This window comes from Manis pentadactyla, chromosome 7 (assembly GCF_030020395.1).
Source record: "Manis pentadactyla isolate mManPen7 chromosome 7, mManPen7.hap1, whole genome shotgun sequence".
Classification (NCBI taxonomy): Eukaryota; Metazoa; Chordata; class Mammalia; order Pholidota; family Manidae; genus Manis; species Manis pentadactyla.
This window is the reverse complement of record NC_080025.1, coordinates 47,526,264-47,546,867: the sequence shown is the minus strand read 5'-3', so window position 1 is coordinate 47,546,867 and position 20,604 is coordinate 47,526,264. Positions and strand designations below refer to the sequence as shown.

General features: G+C 45.2%; 1 protein-coding gene across 2 annotated transcripts in view; it reads left to right on the top strand.

Annotated features, from left to right (window-relative positions):
* The window catches only part of ABCA13 (ATP binding cassette subfamily A member 13), a 390,923-nt gene that overhangs the window by 143,824 nt on the left and 226,495 nt on the right, over window positions 1–20,604 (top strand). For both annotated transcript variants that reach the window (XR_008998757.1, XM_057505338.1), the window contains exons 31-35: window positions 1,078–1,384; window positions 14,106–14,220; window positions 15,545–15,874; window positions 17,692–17,761; window positions 19,303–19,434. Coding sequence is in view for 1 of the 2 variants with exons in the window: in XM_057505338.1 (XP_057361321.1) it covers window positions 1,078–1,384; window positions 14,106–14,220; window positions 15,545–15,874; window positions 17,692–17,761; window positions 19,303–19,434 (954 nt within the window). In the remaining variant the exon portion in view is untranslated. The remainder of the gene's footprint in view (window positions 1–1,077; window positions 1,385–14,105; window positions 14,221–15,544; window positions 15,875–17,691; window positions 17,762–19,302; window positions 19,435–20,604) is intronic.

The window sequence follows — 20,604 nt, the reverse complement described above, 5'->3', positions numbered from 1 at the left end:
ATTAGTATGTGGTGTCATTTTGTGGCTGGATCACATGATCAATTGTACTTTTCTTGGTTAGATTTATCCTCTGGTTTTCTCCATCACTTGATTTTTATAATAGTCTCTTGATCTCCTGGAGGTGGGGAGAGAGAGGAAAACAGCCAATTCAACTCCTCTGTTAATAGTTCACTTATTTCAGATAAATATGATGTGGTCTGATATTCACTCTGGGTAAACACTGAATTATTTTTTATTTCGGTTTGTATTAGTTTTCTAGGGCTGCTCTGACAAAGGACCACAAACTGGGACCTTAAGCGACAGAGGTTTATTTTCTCACGGTTGTGGCCAGAAGCCCACGATCAGGGTGTGTGTGTGTGTGTGTTGTGGGGGGGCTGGTTCCTCAGGGATACCTCCTGAGGCTGAGGGCAGAGCCGTCCCAGCCTCTGTCCATGGTGCAGATGGCTGCCTTCTCTCCGGGCTTTCTCATTGCCTTCACTCCATGTATGCCTTGTCCAAATGTCCCCTGTGTATGAGGACACCAGTCAGATTGGATGAGAGCTCACCCTAATGACCTCATTGTCCCTTGATTACCTATAGAAAGACCCTGTCTCCAAATAAGGTCACATTCTGACATACTAGGCATCAGGACTTAAACATATGAATTTCGGGGGGGCACAGCTCAACCCATAACAGGTGTTATATATGAAATCTAAAGAATCCACATGCCAGAACACAGAATCCATATGTTCACATTTTGAATGGCAGATAATCTTAAAGGTACCAATTCTTAGGAATGTGTCTGTAATCCTTGAGAAGGATAGCCTGATTATCTGAGCAGCCTGGTGCAATTTTTCAAGAAATGCAAATTGCTTTGTATTAGTGATACCACAGTGTGGTCTTACTAAATAAAAAAAAGTGTTGGGCTAGGAGCTTGGAGGCCTTGATCTCACTCACCACCCACTGCCTCTGTGCCCTTCTGAGACAGAGGGCAGTGTAGGGTCTCACGGTCCATCCAGCTTCCATAGGCCCCGCATTGCATCCTGCGAGTCCCTGCCAGGTTGTAACCTGCCATTGTTCTTCCTTTCCTGCCATCAGGTATCATATTCAACAATTCCTTTGTTGGCAAGAACTTCAGGTCAGAGTCTGGCCAGCTGCCACCCCATGTCACCTACACAATCCGGACCAGTGTCTTATACAGCATGAGAACGGATTTGGTGAAAAACCCACTTTGGAAGTTCCATCCACAGAGCCTACCAGCCAGTGGGTTCAAATACAACTACATCTTTGTCCCTCTGCAAGACATGGTTGAAAGGGCCATCATCCTGGCACAGACAGGGCAGAGCGCTGTGGGGCCAGCAGTGCAGGCGCAGGCCATCCCATACCCCTGCCACACCAGCGACCTGTGAGTAGCTGCATCAGCCACATTCTCCCCATGTGCCCACTTGCAGGGAGAAGGAAGGGCTTTGCAATCAGAAAACTGGGTAGGACAAATCTCGGAGCTTCTCTATAGTCATGCCAAAGAACATGCAAAGGAAATCCATCCCCTTTTAATTTCTTACGGTTCATATTTTTTTTATATCCCTGAAGAATAATTGTTGCAATAATGTTACCATGTGGAACTTCAGATTTGACACCTGGAATCTGTAGCTTTAAAGACCTTTCAGAGTGAATTTGAACAATATTGACAGGGACTTTGCACGTCTGACTCCAGATGGCCCCCACCTGACTGTGGAAATACGGAAGTTATTTCCTCTTCAGGGTGAATCCTTAAAAAATGTCTGTGTGCCACTGATCTAATAAGGTGAAATTGTGTGAAGGGGGTGGGGGCTGATTGTCCCTTCTCCCGCCAAGGGCTGGAGCAGCTGAGGGACAAGACTTGGACAGTCCCATAGGCCTTGGAGCAGGTGGGGTTTATGAAGTGGAGGAAGATGTGGCCCACCTGGGACTCTCATGCCTGGGCAACATCTGATGGTGAAAAGCTTTTGAGCCTATTGCTGGGCTGTGAGCTCTGCCTCCATGAATGCTGCTCCTAATGGCATGTCCTCCTTGCCTTCTGGGACTGGGGCCTGGCTGTGGCATCCTCCATGCCCACACTATAGGACCCAAGCTGCAGGGGTTCATAATCTTTCTGCTCTTTCTAGACTGCACAGGAAGAAGCAAGTCCCTGAGGGAGGGTGTCAGAGGGACCACGTGGGGCCTGCTTTGTGTGAAGGCAGGCGGCGGGCAGCTCCGTGGTGTCAGAGGGACCATGTGGGGTCTGCTTGGTGTGAGCGCAGGTGGTGGGCGGTTCCAGTAGCGCACTGCAGAGCAGAAGCCAGGTGGTTGGCCACTCTTTCAGAAGGGAGGCTCCACGTCCTAACTCCATTCTGTCTTGATGTCCTCCATGTAGCTCATCAGCACAGTCTGATAAAAATGAGGGTTATGAGGAGGGAAGAGCCTTCCCATTTGGCAGGATCAAAGGCTGACTCACTGAATGAAGTGGGGAGAACAAAGGGTCAGGAAAAAAGAGATGGGGTCCTTTTAACCCAGGGCCACCTCATTATGCAAATCACCGGTAAATCTCTTAACCTTCCTCTTTGTAAAATGAGAGCTTTTCTTTCCTTTCAAAGCAATGACAGTTTTGGCTTTGAACATTTTCAACTATTGCTCTTCTGCTCCTTAAATCGTTTTTCTTGGAGGTGATAGCACCAGGAGCAGAGATCACGAAGAAGGCTGTCCTCAGCAAGGTGTCATGCACAGAAACTGCACACCAACCCAAATAGCAAGATGTGAAAATTAATGACCTGTTTTAGGTTCTCAGAGAAGCCCACTTTTCAGGATGCTGTCTTTTTTAGGTGACTCTCAGGAAAACCTCACTCTGAAAGCCTCTATCCCCAAAGTATGCTGTGATGCCCACCCTGAAAGAGGGGATGGGAACCTGTTCATTCCTTCCCCTCCTGTTCACAGGAGGAAGAGGGGAGCTCATCCCCTGACACAGGATGCTTCCCAGAAAGGTGTGTTGGGAAGAAAAACATACGTTCCTCCAAAGAGCTTGAAGTCTGAGATGGCCCACATGGTCCGTTTCCATTCCTACCCACCATTGTGCTTGATAAGCAGGGATGAGAGAGGGCTGGGAAGGAACCTGAGTAAGATGAAGGTGTGTCTTTCACTCCTTGAAGATAAAGTGCATATTTCTTAAGGCTTGATGTGCTTGCAAGTGTTTGACATCATCTGAGATTGTCCAGGAAGCTGGCACTTGGCCACCTGAGTTAAAACTGAAGCACAGTTTGGACCACTGCACACAGTTGCTTAGAAATGTTATGTGGTTCCCTGCTACTTTCTGCATGAGTTATATATTCAGTCATTTATTAATGTGTTCAACTATAGTTGTGTGCTACTCGTCAATCTCTGGGTTTGGGGTGAATCAGTGAAGGCCACAGGTAAAAATCCCCCTGCTCTTGGGGCACTTACAGTCCAGGGAAGGAGTCTGAAGATTAGGAGAGAAGAAACTTATACTGAATTTTGAAAGTTATGTAATGTGGTTAGGATCGACCTTGCCAGGACTGTACCATCCCATCTGTTAAACGACAGCGATTCAGTGGAGTAAATTTGAAGATCAAATTGGCTTTATTCAATAATTCATGAATCAGGCAGAAAATAGAAAGGAGCTTGGCCAAGCTGTAGAAAAGTCTTTAAAGGCAAAAGGGGTGAAAAAAGGTAATTATTTGCAAAGAATGTATTGTTTCATGCAAGGTGACTTCTAGGGAAAAGGAAGGCATTTATTGGGAGGATTATTTAGGTAATTCCAGGTTGACAGGTTAAAGGTCACATTCCTGGGTGGTTGGAACTGTGGTTAGGTTGGTGTTTAGTCTTGGTTTGCTGATCTGGGGCTTAGGACAAGTGGCTCTGTGCTGGACTTGCTGTCTCTTAACAGAGCAAAGACCTGGAGTGTTACAGAAGCACAGAGAAATGTGTGCAGGCCTGCGGAACAGCCAGTGCAAAGGCCCCGTCGCAGGGGCGGCTGGTATGTGGGAAAGGTCACTGGAGCAGAGGGCACAGGGAAAGAGTGCCGGAGGTGAAACCAGAGAGCAGCCTACAGATGGGGTTGCATGGGGTCTGAACGATACATGAGCTGAGGAAGGTTTAAGAAGGAATGACACCATCTGACTTAGGATACAAAAGGCTGTGGGGAGAGGAGTCTGTGGAGGGTGACTGTGGAACGGAGATCAGGCAGGATGCTGATGTGATAGCCCAGATGAGAGATGGTGGGGCTGGTCCAGATGTGGTAGCAGGATTGTGGGGAGGTGGTGAGAGTCTGGCTGCATTCAGAAGGGAGAGGCAGCAGACTGGAGAGGGCATGTAGGGGAACATCATGTAACAGGGTTGCTGGAGTGACCTTGAACTTTGGTGGAACCATTGTGGGTGGGGAAGGTTTGGGGGCTGAGGATAAGTATTCAGGGTCAAACACATCTGATTGCCTTTAGGGACCAGAAAAAACATGGAGATGGACTTTTTGGGAGGCTGGAGAGATCCAGCAGTGTACATTAATTTCAGAGTCTTCACTGTTTTGATGGTATTTAGAATGTGGAACTGGCTGGCATTCCCATGGGAGGCAGTGTGGATAGAGGCCCACGCTCAGACCTGGGGTCCCCACCTGGGGGAGTTTCAGTAAAGGAAATGAAGAAGAGCAGGTGGGAGGGGGAAGCCTGGGAGGATGGAGAGTGAGTGGCTCCAGGAGGGAGTGCAGATGGGTCCTAGGTCATGGGGACTCACTAAGAGCAGCAGCTGAGGAGGGGATGGGAGGCAGATTAGAGCAGGACTAGAGGCTGAATCCAAACCCAGGAGTTTGCTATTGTTGCCAAGAGAAGAGGGCAGTGGCTCTTAGAAGAGGAAATTTGGGCAGAAGAAGGCTCTTTCATCTTTATTCTTTTAATGTAGGATGCTGTTGTAATCGTCCAGCAAGAGGGCAGAACTGTGGTGTGTGGTGGGGGATACCTGGACAGGGGGGGAACTGACCACCGGGCAATCTGACTAGTGACCACCATGTCTGTGCACTTGACCTCAGGAAGCATTCTCACCTTTGAACATAGACCACCCCCTTGCTCTCTCTCTTGCTATTTGTTAGCAGCCCATGCAAGTCATGTTTTGAAGCCAAGCACTGGGAACTGTTCTTGGGATGGGAGCAGGAGTCCTGGAAACCCGATGTTCCTTCCAGCCTGTGGTTCCTGGCTCATGGTCACAGGATGGTTTTATAATAGGAGCTGTGGTGTGCTTCAGGACCATAAAGAATTTCAAATGTTAATATATTGCTTCAAAGACTATGGCAAGTTAATACAAAGGCTTGCAGAAAAATGAAAAACACAACTGCCCTCTAGAATTGCTTTATGTACAAAAGCCTATTTCTTTGAAAGGGTGCCTATTATTTCCTGCATTGCTTTGAGGCACTTTAATTCCCAGGATGGGAGCCGCCAGAGAGAGGGAGGGAGCCCGCGGCTGAGTGTTGCCCCCGGGCGCTGCTGCATCTGGATGAGGATTTGTCTTGGGAGACGCCAAGAGTGACAGGTTGACAGGGGTTCGTGCTTGAAATGACAGAATCCTGCTTTCCAAAGAAAAAAAAAATCAGCTTGATCCAAAACAGACCAGGGAGAGGACCTCTCACTTCATGCATTTGTCTTTTCCTTCTCCCGGGGTTTTCCCCAAGTAATGGATTAAACATCTTTCCCTTACATTTAGTGAATAGCTGTTGTTTCCAGCAGAAATTCCCGTGTCTGATTCCACTGAGAGCCGGGAGTCCTCTGCTGCCCCTTCCTGCCCCAGGCTGCTCCGTCCCACTGAGAGCGAACATGCCTAATTGGAGCTGGAGGCACTACAGTCACAATATTTTTAACCCTTTTCTTTCTCAAGCCCCCAAAGGTCGGTGCTCATTACCCCTGGGAAGGGCTCTGTAAAGGCCTCAAGGAATGGTTTCTGGTTTCTCCACACTCTTTCCATCCAGGGCAGCAAAAATAATGCCTCTCTTATGTGCTGTCACATCTTCAAGCTCCTCCTGTCTTTTCCCCTCTGGGAACCCGGGAGGATAAATACAGCTCCAGACGCTGAGGCTCCGACTGGCGGGCACTCCCCAGCCTCACACCTTCTGAGCAGCCTCAGCCCCTGCAGCTCTCAATCCCCACTTCCCGGCACTTTGGGTCAGAGCCTGTGAGCCCCGGTCCCTCCACCGTCCTGTCCTTCAGGCTCCATGCAGACTGATGCTTCCTTCTGTCCTAATCAGAGCTCGGAGTTCAGAGGGCTCTGGACTGAGTACATGCTGGTGTTTTGAGGGTCACCATGGGAATGGGGGGATGTTTAGCCAGGGCAGAGGTACTAGCCGTCCTGGACTCAATGCTGTGGCTCCGCAGGGAAGAACCATCCCAGCCAATTCCAAAGGCCCTCTCTAGGAATGCCTATTCACTAGGCCATTCCAGGGCCTTCACTCACACGCCTGTTTATTCCTCCATTCATCTTTTTGGTGAATTTCCTTCCCACTGTGTGACATGCATTTTTCTAGGTGCAGGGAGGGGGGCGGAGATGAGAAGTGTGCATTTCTGAGCCTCAGGCACTCACTGCTTGCTGCAGTCCATACTGTACATTCAGAGGGCTACTTGGGAGTGGGAAGGATGGAGACTGAGATGCTCCTGCTCTGGGGGAGGTGAGGCCCAGTGAACCTCTAGGCTGCTCGCACAGTTGTGGTGCTCTGAGGTATGTATTTGGTCTGCATCCCTCTTTCTGGAACAGAGCTCCTAAAATCCTTGGAATTTCCCATGATGAGAGTCATAAAAATGTCTTGTGTGAATGAGGTGACCTTTGGAGCACCTGAGGGTGGGGGCTGGTGTCCAGGGAAACCAACCATGTGACTGGAGAGTTGAACTTTCAGTCCCAACCCCGGACCCCTGGGAAGGGGAGGGCCTGTAGGCTGAGTCAATCTCCAATGGCCAGTGAGCTAAATGATCATGCCTGTGCAATGAAGCTCCATGAAAACTCCAAAAGACAGGGTTTGGAGTGCTTCTGGGCTGGTGGCTGTGGATAAAGTGAAGGTTCCTGTGGTCAGGATTCTCACGTGGCCCTGGTCAGCTTTCTCACTCCACATGTGTGGGCAATACGTTGCTATTGACTCTCTATAAAGAGCTCCGCCCAGTGCTGTGGGAGACACAGTGGCCTGGCTGCAAGGCTGCAGGAGAGCAGAGGCTGGAGTGGTGGCAGTACCAAGGACAGAGACTGGGACGGCTGTGGGGGCAGAGAGGCCCAGAGGCAGAGATCAGTTTGCTGCATGCAGAGTGGACAGGATTCTAGTGATTGACCTGCCACCATAGGAATAAAGTTGGCTATAAACCTTTTCACCCCAAGAACGTTCCTGTCATTTCTTTGGTCACACTGAATCCATAGTGAACTTGCCCGGGGCTGAAACCCACTGGCAAGACAGTAACCTGGTGGAGATTTGGGGAGAGTGGCACCTGGAGAGGGCAGGGCAGCTCCACCCATCCCCACACCTGGCCCTGGGCATCTTCTCTGTCTGGCTGTACCTGAGTTATGTCCTTTATAATTAACTGGTGACCTAATGAGTCAACTGCTTCTCTGAGTCCTGTGAGCCACTCTAGCTGATCCATGGAACCTGAAGAGGGGTTGTGGGGACCTCCAATGTGTAGCCAGTCGTTGGTCAGAAGCCCAGGTGACCACTTGGAGACATCTCAAGTGGATGTGTGGCAGGGTCTGTGGGACTAGCCCTCAGGCTGAGGGGTCTGATGCTGTCTCCAGGCAGGTTGTGTCAGCAGTGAGCTGAGTTGTAGGACTGGTACCTGAGAATTGCTTGGTGGTGGGGGCACCCCCCCAAGTTGGAACTGGGGGCTCTGACCTTTGTAGCAGTATAGGAGTGCTTCCTGATGGGGAGGCTTTTTGGACCCAGAAGTGTAAGTCAAGTTCTAAGTTTGGCCTCTCAGCACTTTGGGCCCTGCCTCTGTCTCACCTTTCAAGGCTATAGTTGCTTTCAACTGCCAGGATCCCTCTAGAATCTCAGGCTTGGAATCCTGAGAGAGCTCGTCTGAAAAGGCTGCTTTTGGATCCAGGCCTGCCTCATGCTGGTCACAGGGACTTGGGCCAGGGATCTGAAATGTTTGAATGCCAGGCCCTTCACCATGCATGGGGGTGCTAATTGGTAGAGTGCTCAGCATGGAATGTTCAGTATATTCAGTGTGGAGTACTCAGTGTATAGTACTCAGCATGGCATACTCAGTGCAGAGTACTCAGCATGTAGTAGTCGGCATGGAGTACTCAGTATAGTATGCTGTGTGGAGTACTCAGCATGGAGTACTCAACATAGAATATTCAGTGGGTAGTTCTCTGTGTAGTGGTCTGCCTGAAGTAGTCAGTGTGCAGTACTCTGTAGTACTCAGTGTGCAGTGCTCAGCATGTTGTACTTAGGCTAGAATACTCAGAGTATAGTTCTCTGTGTGTAGTACTCAATGTGGAGTATTCTGCATGGAGTACTCAGTGATGACCATGCTTGTGAGAGCCTGAGACCTGGGCAGGAGACAGGGTGAGGCCCTGTGAGCAGGCAGGGACCCAGGGCCTCATGGGTGAGAGGTGCTCACCTGAGTCCAAGGCCAGGATGGATTGATAGTTCCGGGCGGTGCTGTGTTCAGAGAGTGCGTGCACCTGGGCTTCCTCCCTCTGCCCTACATTCCCACAGACCAGGAGCCAGAAAGCAGATGCAGATCCACCTCCATCCAGGTTTGGCAAGTCCACATACTCCCATGCACAATGCTGGCACAGGGCATACCTGTGTGTGGACGCTGCCCCACTGCCTCCCATCCAAGTCACCTATTTTAATTTTTTCAAAAAACCGTATTTGGACTTTATCAATTCTCTTTTTTGTCTTTCCTAACGTATTCATTACGTCTGCTTTGAGTGGTATTACCTCCTTGTCTGGGTGCCTTTAGCGTATTACATTGTTTCTTTGATACTTGAGGCCAATGGTTAATTCATTATTTTTAGAGTTCTTTTTTTTTCTTGAATTAATATTGTTACCTAAGGGGACAATTTTTCTTTCAACCAGTACTTTAATAACTATGTTCCCCAGATCTGACATGCAGCTAAAAGTTCATTGTTTTCTAGATACTTATAATAAGGATTTCTATTGTCTTCCTGACCCAAGAGCTGTTTAAGTAATGTTTCTTTTAATTCCCAAGTGGAAATTCTTAAGAATTTTAAGCATATGAGAAGTTACTCAGATTACTTTTAATAAGAAGAATTTAAATTAAGATTACAGTGTGGTAGCATTTTAAAATTTAGATTGACAAAATCCAAAAATTGTAGCATACACTAAATTACTAAATTCTGGTGCTAAGTCCTAATTTTACATTGCTAACAGAAAATATTATCTTTATCATTTTCACTTTTTGGATTTAGGGAATTTTTTCTCTGTCAACTAATACATAATCTTTTTTGAATGATTTTTGGATACTTGAAAATAATTTCTAATCTCCTATTTTTAGAGTAGAGAATTTGATCTAAATGAATTTCCATATTTAGGAATTCTCTGTCCTTTACTTGTGTCCTTTATATTTGTCCTAGAGGAAGACAGATGGGTTGTAGTCCCTACAGTATGGTTGCCCCTCTCCTGTGGCCTTTGGGATGGTGATGGTGTGTTACTTTGTGCACAGTTATACATAACTGCGTTTTGAGCTCTCTTTAACGCTTTGCAGACCTAATTGTGCCTTGTAATGGAATTAAATCAATGACCACTGCTTTTTCTTTCTTTCTTCCTTTTTCTATGCCCCCTGCCTCCACCCCATATTCCCATTGTTTGATAAGCCTTTGCTCGTCCATTCATTTAAACATCTCGGAAGCGTTTTGTTTCAGGTGTGTCTCTTATGTACCTCATATAGCTTCTTATATAGGGGAGGTTAGTTGTTTACTCGTGTGAAATGAAATTTCATGTAAACATGGTCATAGGTACACCTTGTGTTATAATTTTGCTTTTAAACTAATAGTTAGCAATGCTTCACTGTTTTCTAGTGGTTACCTTATAGCTTTATATAAAAAATATCAACCTTTTATTTGTTTTTTTAACATGAGAAATAAAAACGAAGTAATCTTTCTCTTCTACCATTGATTTTTCTTCTCCATCATGTGGTTTTAGTTGGTATGTTATCTCATGTCATGTATTCCTTTGGGTAGTGAAAACTGCCTATGCTTATATTCTACATTTGTCAGTGTTAAACAGATAGCTTTTGATTTTGGCCTTCACTTACTGAGTTTTCTGCTCTTGACTCATTTCCTCTTACCTGCCAATCTTTGTTTGCTGTATCATTTCTATATTTCAGGAAACATAACATTTCAGCCTTTCTTGTAATCTTAATTTTCATTTTTGGTTGTGTCTTAATTTTACTGGAAAATATGTCTGTTGCTTACCATTACCCTGTCATGGTAACTCCCTAGTCCTTGGTGGGCAGACGTTTGTCTCCTAGTAATTTCCTTAAGAAGCTCTCATGAGATAATATGACCTGAATTCTTACCTACTTAAAACTCTTAGAAGATTGATATTTGAAAGACAGTTTGGCTGGATAGGAAACCCTTGGCTCACTCTTTCCTTAAGTATCTTATAGAAATTGCTCCATTATCTTTGGCCTTGAAGGTTATTATGGAGAAATCTGAGGCTGCCTTGATATTTTACTGCCTTTATATGACCTGGTAATTTGGGTAAGTTTCTAATAACTTGCAAATTCTATACATTTACCAAGACATACTTCATTGTTGATCATTCTAGGACAATTTTCCATGGTACAAGATAAGACCTTTCAATATGTGAATTTAAATATTCTTTTCTGGAAATGCTTATTGTATTCTAACATTGCAATTTATCTTCCAGTATATTTGGTTTTCCCTCTCAGGGATTCCAATTGCATGAATTTCTTTTGTCTGTATTTCTTACAAATAAAATTTCCCTAATTCTTTTAAACTTTATTCATTTCTGTTTCCCCAGTTGTGTTTCTGTGTCTGTTTTCTATGCCTCTTTACTGTATTCTGTGTGGCATCAATTCACCCTTGCTCCTTGGCTAATTTTATGTTCAGTTGTCTGATGTCTGTTTTTTTCCTTCTGTTTCTTTCCAAGTTTTTCCAGTAACATTTCAAATCTTGCTGTCTTGCCATCTCATCATTGTAACAAATTCTGCTGAATGGTGTTTTTTTTATAGAAAGGGTTGCCTTATAAAAAATTTTTAAATTGATGGAAAAAATATGTTCACTATTTTCATCTCCATGTTACCATGTGCTTGGTATGTGTTCATTTCTTAGTAATTGTGTAACTCTGATAACCTTTTATTTCTTGCTTCAGTGTGCTAGATGATTACTTATTTTGAATGAACTGGATATTCTTGACCAGTTGTTTGCAAGAGGGTCCAGGTAGTGGTGAGGTCCAGGTGATATTAATGGCTGCACAGCTCACAGGCTCTCCTTTCAATGGCCACAAAGACTGCATGCTTCCTGCAAATACAGGTTTTCTGCACATGACCTTCTCCCATTTCCCTGGAAGGAGGGTTGAGGACTAGGAATGGCTTCTGATGCCACCCAACTCTGCATGCAGCTTGGCACCCGCTTAAGGCATGCTGTTCTATGCGTTGTGCCCCCAGGGTGCCCCTAGGCTTTCACAAGTGTGGTTTTGACTGCACATTCTGGATCTGCCGAGGGCAGCACTTTGCTTCCGACAGCTCTTTTACCTACTCTTTTATGTGACTCCCACATGAACATGATTATTTTTAGCAGCTTTTTCAAATATTTCCAAACATTGATTGAAATTGGAATGTAACTTGTTCCCTTCGCTTGCTGATTTGGGAAGTGTTTCTGAATCAGGAAGGAGCTGAGTAACATAGCCAGGGAGTACAATTTCTCATCTCCAATTTCTTATTCCATCTAATTTCTACCAAATGGCCTCACTCAGACATGTATGTATAGGGTGTCCAGACATTCTCTGTGATCTGGGGTGGCTGTGCCAAAAATTCCAGCGCTGGACTTATCCAATTCTGAGTCTTTCATGACTTTCTCCTTTACAATGATGTAGGGGTCCATAGGACATACATATCACAGCCCCTGACACATAACTACAGAATTCTAGGCAGTATCCTAGAATTATTACTAATTAGAATCCTAAGATAATATTTGTGCATGATATTTACTGGCTCTCTTGTAAGATTCAAGTTGCTAAAAGAATAGAGTTCAATAGCCATCAATTCCAATGCTGTTAAGTAAAGAATAGTAAAGCCCATGAACAGACAGTTTTTTCACCCTACCCCCCGGACAAATTCAGTGTTCATTGTTTTTAACTTTACAAGTGATCTGAGCTTCATCTCTGTGCCAGACGTGTCACTCTGGGAAAATAGGTGTCATTTGTGGGATGGCAAGTGGATATGGTTTACGGTACTTCCTGATTGGAGACTCCTACCTACACTGAACTCTATAGAAAACAATGACGAGAAAAAACATAAAATCACAAAACTGAAAGTCTAAAGCACTCTGCCCTCTGCAAATAGCCACTGTACAGAGTGCAAGTTAACTGTATTTAACTTAAAAATGTGATTCTCCAAGTTGATGGCTCATTATAGTTGTCTTAATCAGTAAAAGAAATAAAAGCATAGTGGTTAATTCCCTTTTCTTGTTTACTCGCTCATGGTTTTATTAACAAATGCTTGGCTTCCACTCTGTGGCTGGCCTTTGCCAAGCAGAGGAGGTGCAGGGGGAGGCCTGCCTGAGGGGATCGCTGTCCAGTGTGAAGGGCAGACACTGCTAGTCCTCAGGATGGTCCACGCTGCAGATGATGCTCTGAAGGGGATGTCTTGAGCTCTGGGAAGCTCTGCAGAAGGGGCCCAGTGAGACGTTCCTCTCTCCAGGACCAGCATCTTCTCCAGGTGCTATCTTTTGTCTTGACTGCTGCAACTTTGTAGTAGCTTCTGACTCCCTCTTCATAGGCTTCTTCTCTTGGCACCACTGTCTATGCTTAATTTAGTTTTTTTTTTTAAAGCCAGACACCTGATATGTCCCCTCAATTTCCCTCTCCCCCTTCCAAAACTCTTTTTTTTTGGTATTCCCTTGTTCTTTAATAAATCCAGCTACCTTGGCTAACTCCCCTGTTTGAAATAACTTCCCATCTCTCTGTTGCCAAAAGAACACTGTTCTCTTACAGACTTGTCATAATGTTGTCTATCTCTGCACTGACTTAGTTTAAGTCTCCCTGCCCCCCTGGGGGGGTGGTACTAGGATGTGGGATCCTTTACGGCAGAACCTTCCTCTGGTCATCATGTGTCACATGCCCAGCAAAGTGGCCTGTTCCTTTGGTCGGTCTCTGGGAGGAATCACCTGGATCCAGAGCTCAGAGGTACAAGGTGAGGGGATGGAGCCCAGGGTGGCTGAGAAGGCCCACTGGCAAAGGGAAGGAAAGAATTCTCCACTAAGGGGGACTGAGAAGGGTGTTAGAAAGCTGAGGGTGGTTCTGGAACCCAAAGGAGAGAGAAGGAGGGACCCGTCCTATGATCTCAGTCATAGCTGGGAAGTCAAGATGGAGAATGATGAGAACATTTCCATTGCATTTGAGACCTGGCTGTCATCGGTACCCTGGACAAGGTTCATTTTATGTGCACATTAGAAAGAGAAGCCCCATTAGAGTGGGTTGAAAGCTGAGTTTTGGAGACTTTCAATGGCCAGTTTTCATTTATCTTAGAGGTGGTAATATATGATCAATGGATGTCATTGACTGAAGATAGACAATGGTCCCAATTAATCAGGTAAATTGTAGTCATGCATTAATGAAATGTCCCCTTCTTCCCACCTGCTCCGCCTGAGAGGATGTCAGAAAGGACGGCAGGAGCAATGGCTCGTCTGGGACCTTGAACTGGTTGTGTCTTTGTGAGTTTGCACACCTATTAAATCAGGATAGCAAATAGCTGTCCTGCCTAAGCCACGAGCCTGTTGGAATGGCCCAAGGATCTCTTTTTCCTGAAAGTGCTCTGTAGCCTTTAAGGATAACCTAAAAGTCATGCCCGGGTATGTTACCCTGAGCCTGATTCTGGGTAGAGCTGCTCCACCTGCCCTCAGGTGCTGACTGAATTGTTTCCTTACAGATTCTTGAACAACGTTGGTTTCTTTTTCCCCCTGATAATGATGCTGACATGGATGGTGTCTGTTGCCAGCATGGTCCGAAAGCTGGTTTATGAGCGGGAGATCCAGATAGAAGAGGTACGTGGCCTTGGAGCTTGCCCGGGAGGTGAGGAGGGGAGGTTCGGGCTTTGGAGATGAATCCTGTCCTGCAACTCACCAGGGTCTGTTTGGCCTTCCTTGCCTCTGCTGGGGTTCTGTGAACAGCCTAGCTGCATCTCTGCCCCAGGAAAATCATTTTATACTGAAGTCTCAAGCCCTGCTGGAGTTTAACAAGTATTCCCTGTCAAGGTGAGGAAGCCAGAAGGGCAGGCACAGGGGGATGGGGGAAGCCTGTGCTGCTCATTCAGCAGTTTTCGTCCAACCTAGGAAGATACAATGGCAGACTTTCCATCTGAATTTAGGGTTAGAGGTCTGTATATATAGCTTTGCTGTTTTGGTCCTAATAATATTAAAATTTGAAACTATCAAGACTGCGTTTAAGGATGAAAATTCACAGAAGTATCCGGTAAAGGCCTGAAAGATGTTTTGTTCACTCACCCTTTAGCCCAGCGAAGAGGGAAGCGGTGAGACAGTGGGCACATATTATATACTTACTTAATATCCATTAAAGCAAAGGGAGAGCACGGCAAGGTGCATGTGCTTTTCATTCAATGTAGATTAGACTGTGCACTATTGTTTTGCATGTTTACTTATTTAGAACTGTCTTATTCTGGGATTTCTGTGTTTCTTTCTTGTCCAACTGGGCCCCTGGGTACAGGGTCGGGGGTCTTGGTGGACTGCCTGCTGCTGGCCGGCAGCCTCCCAGGGTGGGTGCACCTGAATGAAAGGTCCTTGTGGGTGCACCTGAATGAAAGTAACCAGCCCCACACCCAAAGACATCATGATGTTAAAGATGAGCAAACGGTAGGGTTAGTGTATGAATAAATTTTACTGTTATACGTTATTTTGGGAAACACATTCTGAAACCTCTGCAGTAATTCCCCCAGAAGACTTTTATTAAACAAACCCGACAGAAACCAAAGGGAAAAGAAACAAAAAAGGAAACAAAACCAACAAAAGTCAAGCAAACAAAGAAACCCAGGGAGATTGCCGTGGGTGGGACGCAAGGCCCAGGACCTGCTCCTGCCCAGGACCTGCTCCTGCCCATCTGCTGACACTGTTACAGCAGTGCCCGCTCTCTGCTCTCGCGCCCCTAACATGCCCAATGACCTACTCTTTCAGGGGCTCTGATAATTAGACGCCTACCTTGAGGAGATGCTGGGCAGCATGGCTTAGCAGGCTGGATCTCTGGGCGGGTGTGTGGGCGCCGCATGCGTTCCCCCCTGGCAGGCTTTCTCTTCCCGTGACCCGCCCTGCTCCTTCTCCAGCTCCCGGGAGGTAACACCGTGTTCTTTTTTCTCAGTACATGCGGATGATGGGGGTACACCCCATGACCCACTTCCTGGCGTGGTTCCTGGAGAACATGGCCATGCTGACCCTGAGCAGCGCTGCTCTGGCCGTCATTCTGAAGACTAGCGGCATCTTCGCACACAGCAATGCCTGTATCATTTTCCTCTTCCTCCTGGATTTTGGGGTGTCAGCTGTCATGCTGAGTTACTTCCTGAGTGCATTTTTCAGCCAAGCAAACACAGCTGCCCTTTGTACCAGCCTGGTGTACATGATCAGCTTTTTGCCCTACATAGTTCTGTTGGTTCTACGCAACCAATTAAGTGTTGTCATTCAGACATTTCTGGTAAGTGGGTGGCTCTGTAAGAGCACAAAATAAAACACAACTGCCATTTCTATCAGATGGAGTGAAGTCACCACACTCCACGTTTCAATTTGCCATTTTCAGATCTATGCGGGCTTTCTGATACCTACTTTTCTTTATTCTCCCACAGAGGCAGGCCTTCAGGGGTAGATCCTTGAGGCCACAGTGGTTTTGCTGGAGGGAAGCCCCTTATAATTGGGGTTTCTTCTGTAATGGGGACTGTCCTCCAAAGACATTTAGAAATCAGTAACAGCCTGAAGGAAGCATAGGACTTCAGTGTGTCTTTGTGTCATGCATGGAAAGACACATTTCCAAGGCTATTTTAGAAGTAAAAAATCAGCATTTTTTTTCTTGAAGCATAATAAATTACATTACATTAAGTGGAAAGGTCTTTCTGTTAGCAATGTCAGAATCATTCATCCACTTAAAATATGCCTCCTGAAAAAGTTTTAGTATATATTCAGGTCTGAATATAAAATATAAGAAGGCAGAAACTCATTTATTCCTTTATGACTGGCCTCGTGAGCACAGTGCCAGATGTGTAGTGGGACTCAATCCATTTGTGGGGGACGGACAGGCACCATCAGGACAGTTTCACGGAGCCAGGGCATTACTGCTAATATATGCATCATGCTGAAGGTTTTCTTCCCATGCAGGCAGGTGAATTTCTCACAACGCAGTCCCTTGGGAGGTATGATTGGAGTCACTAGGGAGTGGGGAGGTACAGGAGACGTAACATCTCAGGGCTGCTACGGGGCATCAGAAGTCACTATCCCACGTGACATGGTGACAGCTAGGTATCCCCATTTGGTGGGAGGGGTCACCTTGTTTGCTCATTGAGAGCCTCAGGGTAAAAAACTTCTGAAAAAGCCAAATTGTTTTTCTCTGACATCAACAAACTCTTCCATCTTCCATGGTTTCCACTGGCCGTATGCACACAGTACAGATAGACATGCAGGATGAAAAATGCACTATTTAATCAGGATTTTATACATTGATGTGTGCTCATAAGTTTTGATGAGCTTATGTCACACCTGTAATCATTCATCAGCAATAATTTTGTGTTAGTGTTAATTCGGTGTTTTCAGAATAATCAAAACAGCTGGGATATTTAGTCCCCACTAGCCCCCTCCCAATATACTTCTCACATGTAGAAAAAAACCACTGACCACCTGGCCAGAATTTCCAACATTGTTAATTTTGGTTTTACTTCAGTGCTTACATTGAAGGGATCTATGCAGACAAAGTTCGATTTCCTTTTTACATGTGCAAATGTTTTCATGTAAATAAAACATCTAATTCTGGTACATTATATTTTTAGATGTGAGAGTTCAGTGGGCTCTTTTTCTGTCATAGGACCTCTCCACTGGAAATAGAGTAACATTTTCCTTCAATGCTTCTCTTCTGACTGGAGAATAGTGAACGCATTCCCTCAGCCTGCTGGCAGTGTTCTCCAGGGCATTCACTTCATAATAAAAAATAGTAAATTGCACAATTCCATTTTCCACTGCTTTGCGTTCCCCATTTCTGTGTACAGTGCATTGGATTTATGACACTTCAAGCACTACGGCAAAGAAAATAATTCCTTTTAACATTAAACAACAGCTTGTTATCACGCCTTTCAGAGTGGGCTGACATTCAGCTCAGTCTCCGGGTTCAGATATTGAAATCGCCACCTAGAGCAAATGGGTTGGCCTCGTTAGAGCTGGAACGTGTTGTGACTTCTCTATTTGGGTTTAGAGCTGTGGATTTTCTACCTAACGTGCCGCTTCTCTCTTCCTTCCCTCATCCACGGGCAGTGCCTCCTCTCCACCACCGCCTTTGGACAAGGAGTATTTTTCATTACGTTCCTGGAAGGACAAGAAGCAGGTATGGAAATACATTTTTAGAAAGTGGCTGTCAGAGATTCAGGTATTTGGAAATTTATAGTCACCGTGTTGTAAGCGGTACAGTGGAAGGTCTTCATTATAAAGTGGAAATCTGGACTGAGATCCTGGTACTTGGCTTAGCTGATACCAACACCTCCCACCATCCAGTTGCCCTGGTATTAGCAACAGTGAAGAATGACCATGGCATCCATGCTTCAGACACTGTCCAGCCAGCCACCCCGCCAGCACTTGGGGCTTCCTTAAAACACCCAACATACATGTGGTCAGCTTAGCAGCCTGCTGAGTTCTTCTAAGAATGGACTGTGCACCCACGTACTGGTTATAATGGTGACAGTCTAGGGATTATTGGACTGGACTCTGTCTTCTGGGCTGTCCTGCCAATGTTTTCTCTCTTTCACATGACAGTCATTCACATATTTGTCAGCTCTCATCTTTACCTCCAGATTGTCTGGATCCTTCCTCCAGAAGCATTTAGGGTCCAGAAATCAGTGTAGCCAGTGTAGAATAGAGCACAGTTCTCTCTTCCATTTTCTATATGTTTTATCCCTATTAATTCAGCCTAAAACAATGTTTTAAAAACTTTGTTGTGGCATTTTTCACCACTGTTGAGATTTTGACAACTAAATTCTCTAAGCTAGACTAGAATTATATTTCTTAGATGTTTGTATGTTTTTTTGTGATGTGTTGTGTAAACATTTACAGATACAACATATGCCATAAGTAAAACCCAGCTCTGGCTGTGGTCACATTTGCTGGCTGATTCAGCACTAGTTCTCATACTTTTCAGTAGAACATGTTGGCCTATTCCCAGCTGTACTGAACTACAGCTATGCTAAACAGATGAGAAACTCTGAATGATCCCTCCTGAATTCCTCAACCTCATCCTCAAACTAATTTGGATCAACAGGCTTTGAGTCTTTTGGACCAAATTCCTGTAAGTACACTATGTTAAAACATCTATTTTATGGCGTTCTAGGCTACTTCCATAGGAAAACTGAGAAAGAGGAATGCTTTTCTTAAAACTAATCATGTTTTAATCCAGCCAAAAATCACAAACATATTGTAAGAAAATAATGATTCTTTCCCACCCCAGATCTTATATAACCTGTTCATGTATTCTCCAAAAGCAGAGAGAATAATGTGATTTAGAGTTTGAGTTCCAAAGAGTCTCCTTTATTTAAGAAAATATGCTTATTTTCCATATATATGTGTGTATATGCTTATTTACATTTTCATTAAGCAAATAATTCTTGATATAAACAAAGCAATATTTAAAAAATCCCTAAATGTTAGATATTAAAGTGTTTTTTAAGGTAACACCACCTGCTGTTCTTGAAATAAATGTGAAATTCAGCAAGATAGCATTTCATTTGAAGAGTGATCACCAGTGGTGTTGCCCCTGGTGTTGTTTTAGCTGCGTTCAGCCAGGCTTGAGCTTCCACAGCTAATGGACTCACCTTGCCGAAACTTACAGGGCACGGGGATGTGCGTTTCTAACTCTGACCTTCCCCTTCCTTGCAGGGATTCAGTGGAATAATATGTACCAGTCTCCAGAGCAAGTGGGCATGGCATTCGGTTGGGTTTGCTGGATAATTCTCTTGGATTCAGGCATCTATTTTTTATGTGGGTGGTACTTGAGCAACTTGATTCCTGGTAAGAATTCTGCACTTTAAAACATGAGAACATAAACGTAGAAGCACTGTGAACTAATATACATGAATATTAACATAATGATTTATTCTTTAAATAAGACATCAGAAAAGGGAGCTCGAGGGTGTGTCTTAAAGGCAGCTGTGAACACTTGAGGATAAGCTATTGCTTCTGAAATCCCAGTCAGACAACAAAGGCCATGGGAGGACAGAAGAGCCCAGGTGCTGGGTGGACCCCTGAGCCTCCACACAGCTCCCCAGCAGGTGTACTCTGCCAGCTGGACAGCGAAGGCCCTGGTTCCAGCATCAGAATGGGGGCCTGGAGGCACATGTGCTGTTGGCCCCTGGGGATCACGGTCAGGCAGGGGCTCAGAGAACATCTGAGCAGGGTGAGGGGACCTGCTATCAACTAGGTCACTGGGGTGGGGCTCAATAGAAGCCAGGCTGAGAGTGAGGGGTCTGTGTAGGGGTTGCAGGCCAAGCATCACCCCAAACCCAGCACTGTCAGTGTGTCATGGATGTGGGATTTCTCCAGTGCTGCTGGTTCTGACCTGGCATGGCCAACATACCCTGGAGGCAACCTGAGGGCAGAAATGGTTTCCCTGCTAATTAGTGGGGGAGGACGCCCAAGTGCCATGTGCCTGGGTCCCCCCAAAAAAGCAAAAGTGACATTTATGATTGGTTCATTTGATATAAAATATTTAGAAACAGTTTTCCCAATCTTTAGAAAATAGCATTTTGATGGTAGTATATGTTCTTGCTGAAATTACTTAATGATTCTGGCTCTATGCGTTCAAAAGCAAGTGCATATTTGAAGAGGTGTCTAACTTTTAAAATTAAGAATTTAAAGAATAAGAGACTCCATTCATCTACAAAAAGGAAATGGAGTGACAGAAGAAAAAAAAAACAGTTGATTCTGTTCACAAAATCCTATTACAGACTTGTAGAGTCATGCATCATTTAGGAGTAAAAATCAAATAAAATGGGTCCTTAAAAAGATTCTTTTGCATAAAAGCAGGAATACATGGTCCCCAAGAGCTAGAAAGTGAGCATAAGAAAGAAGTGTGATTCATTTTGGAAAATTTAGATTGCATTGTGTTGATAGTTCGAGTAAAATTAAAGAAAAAGTGGACTATGGGAGATAAGAGATTAAAAAAATTGATCCGGAAAAAGC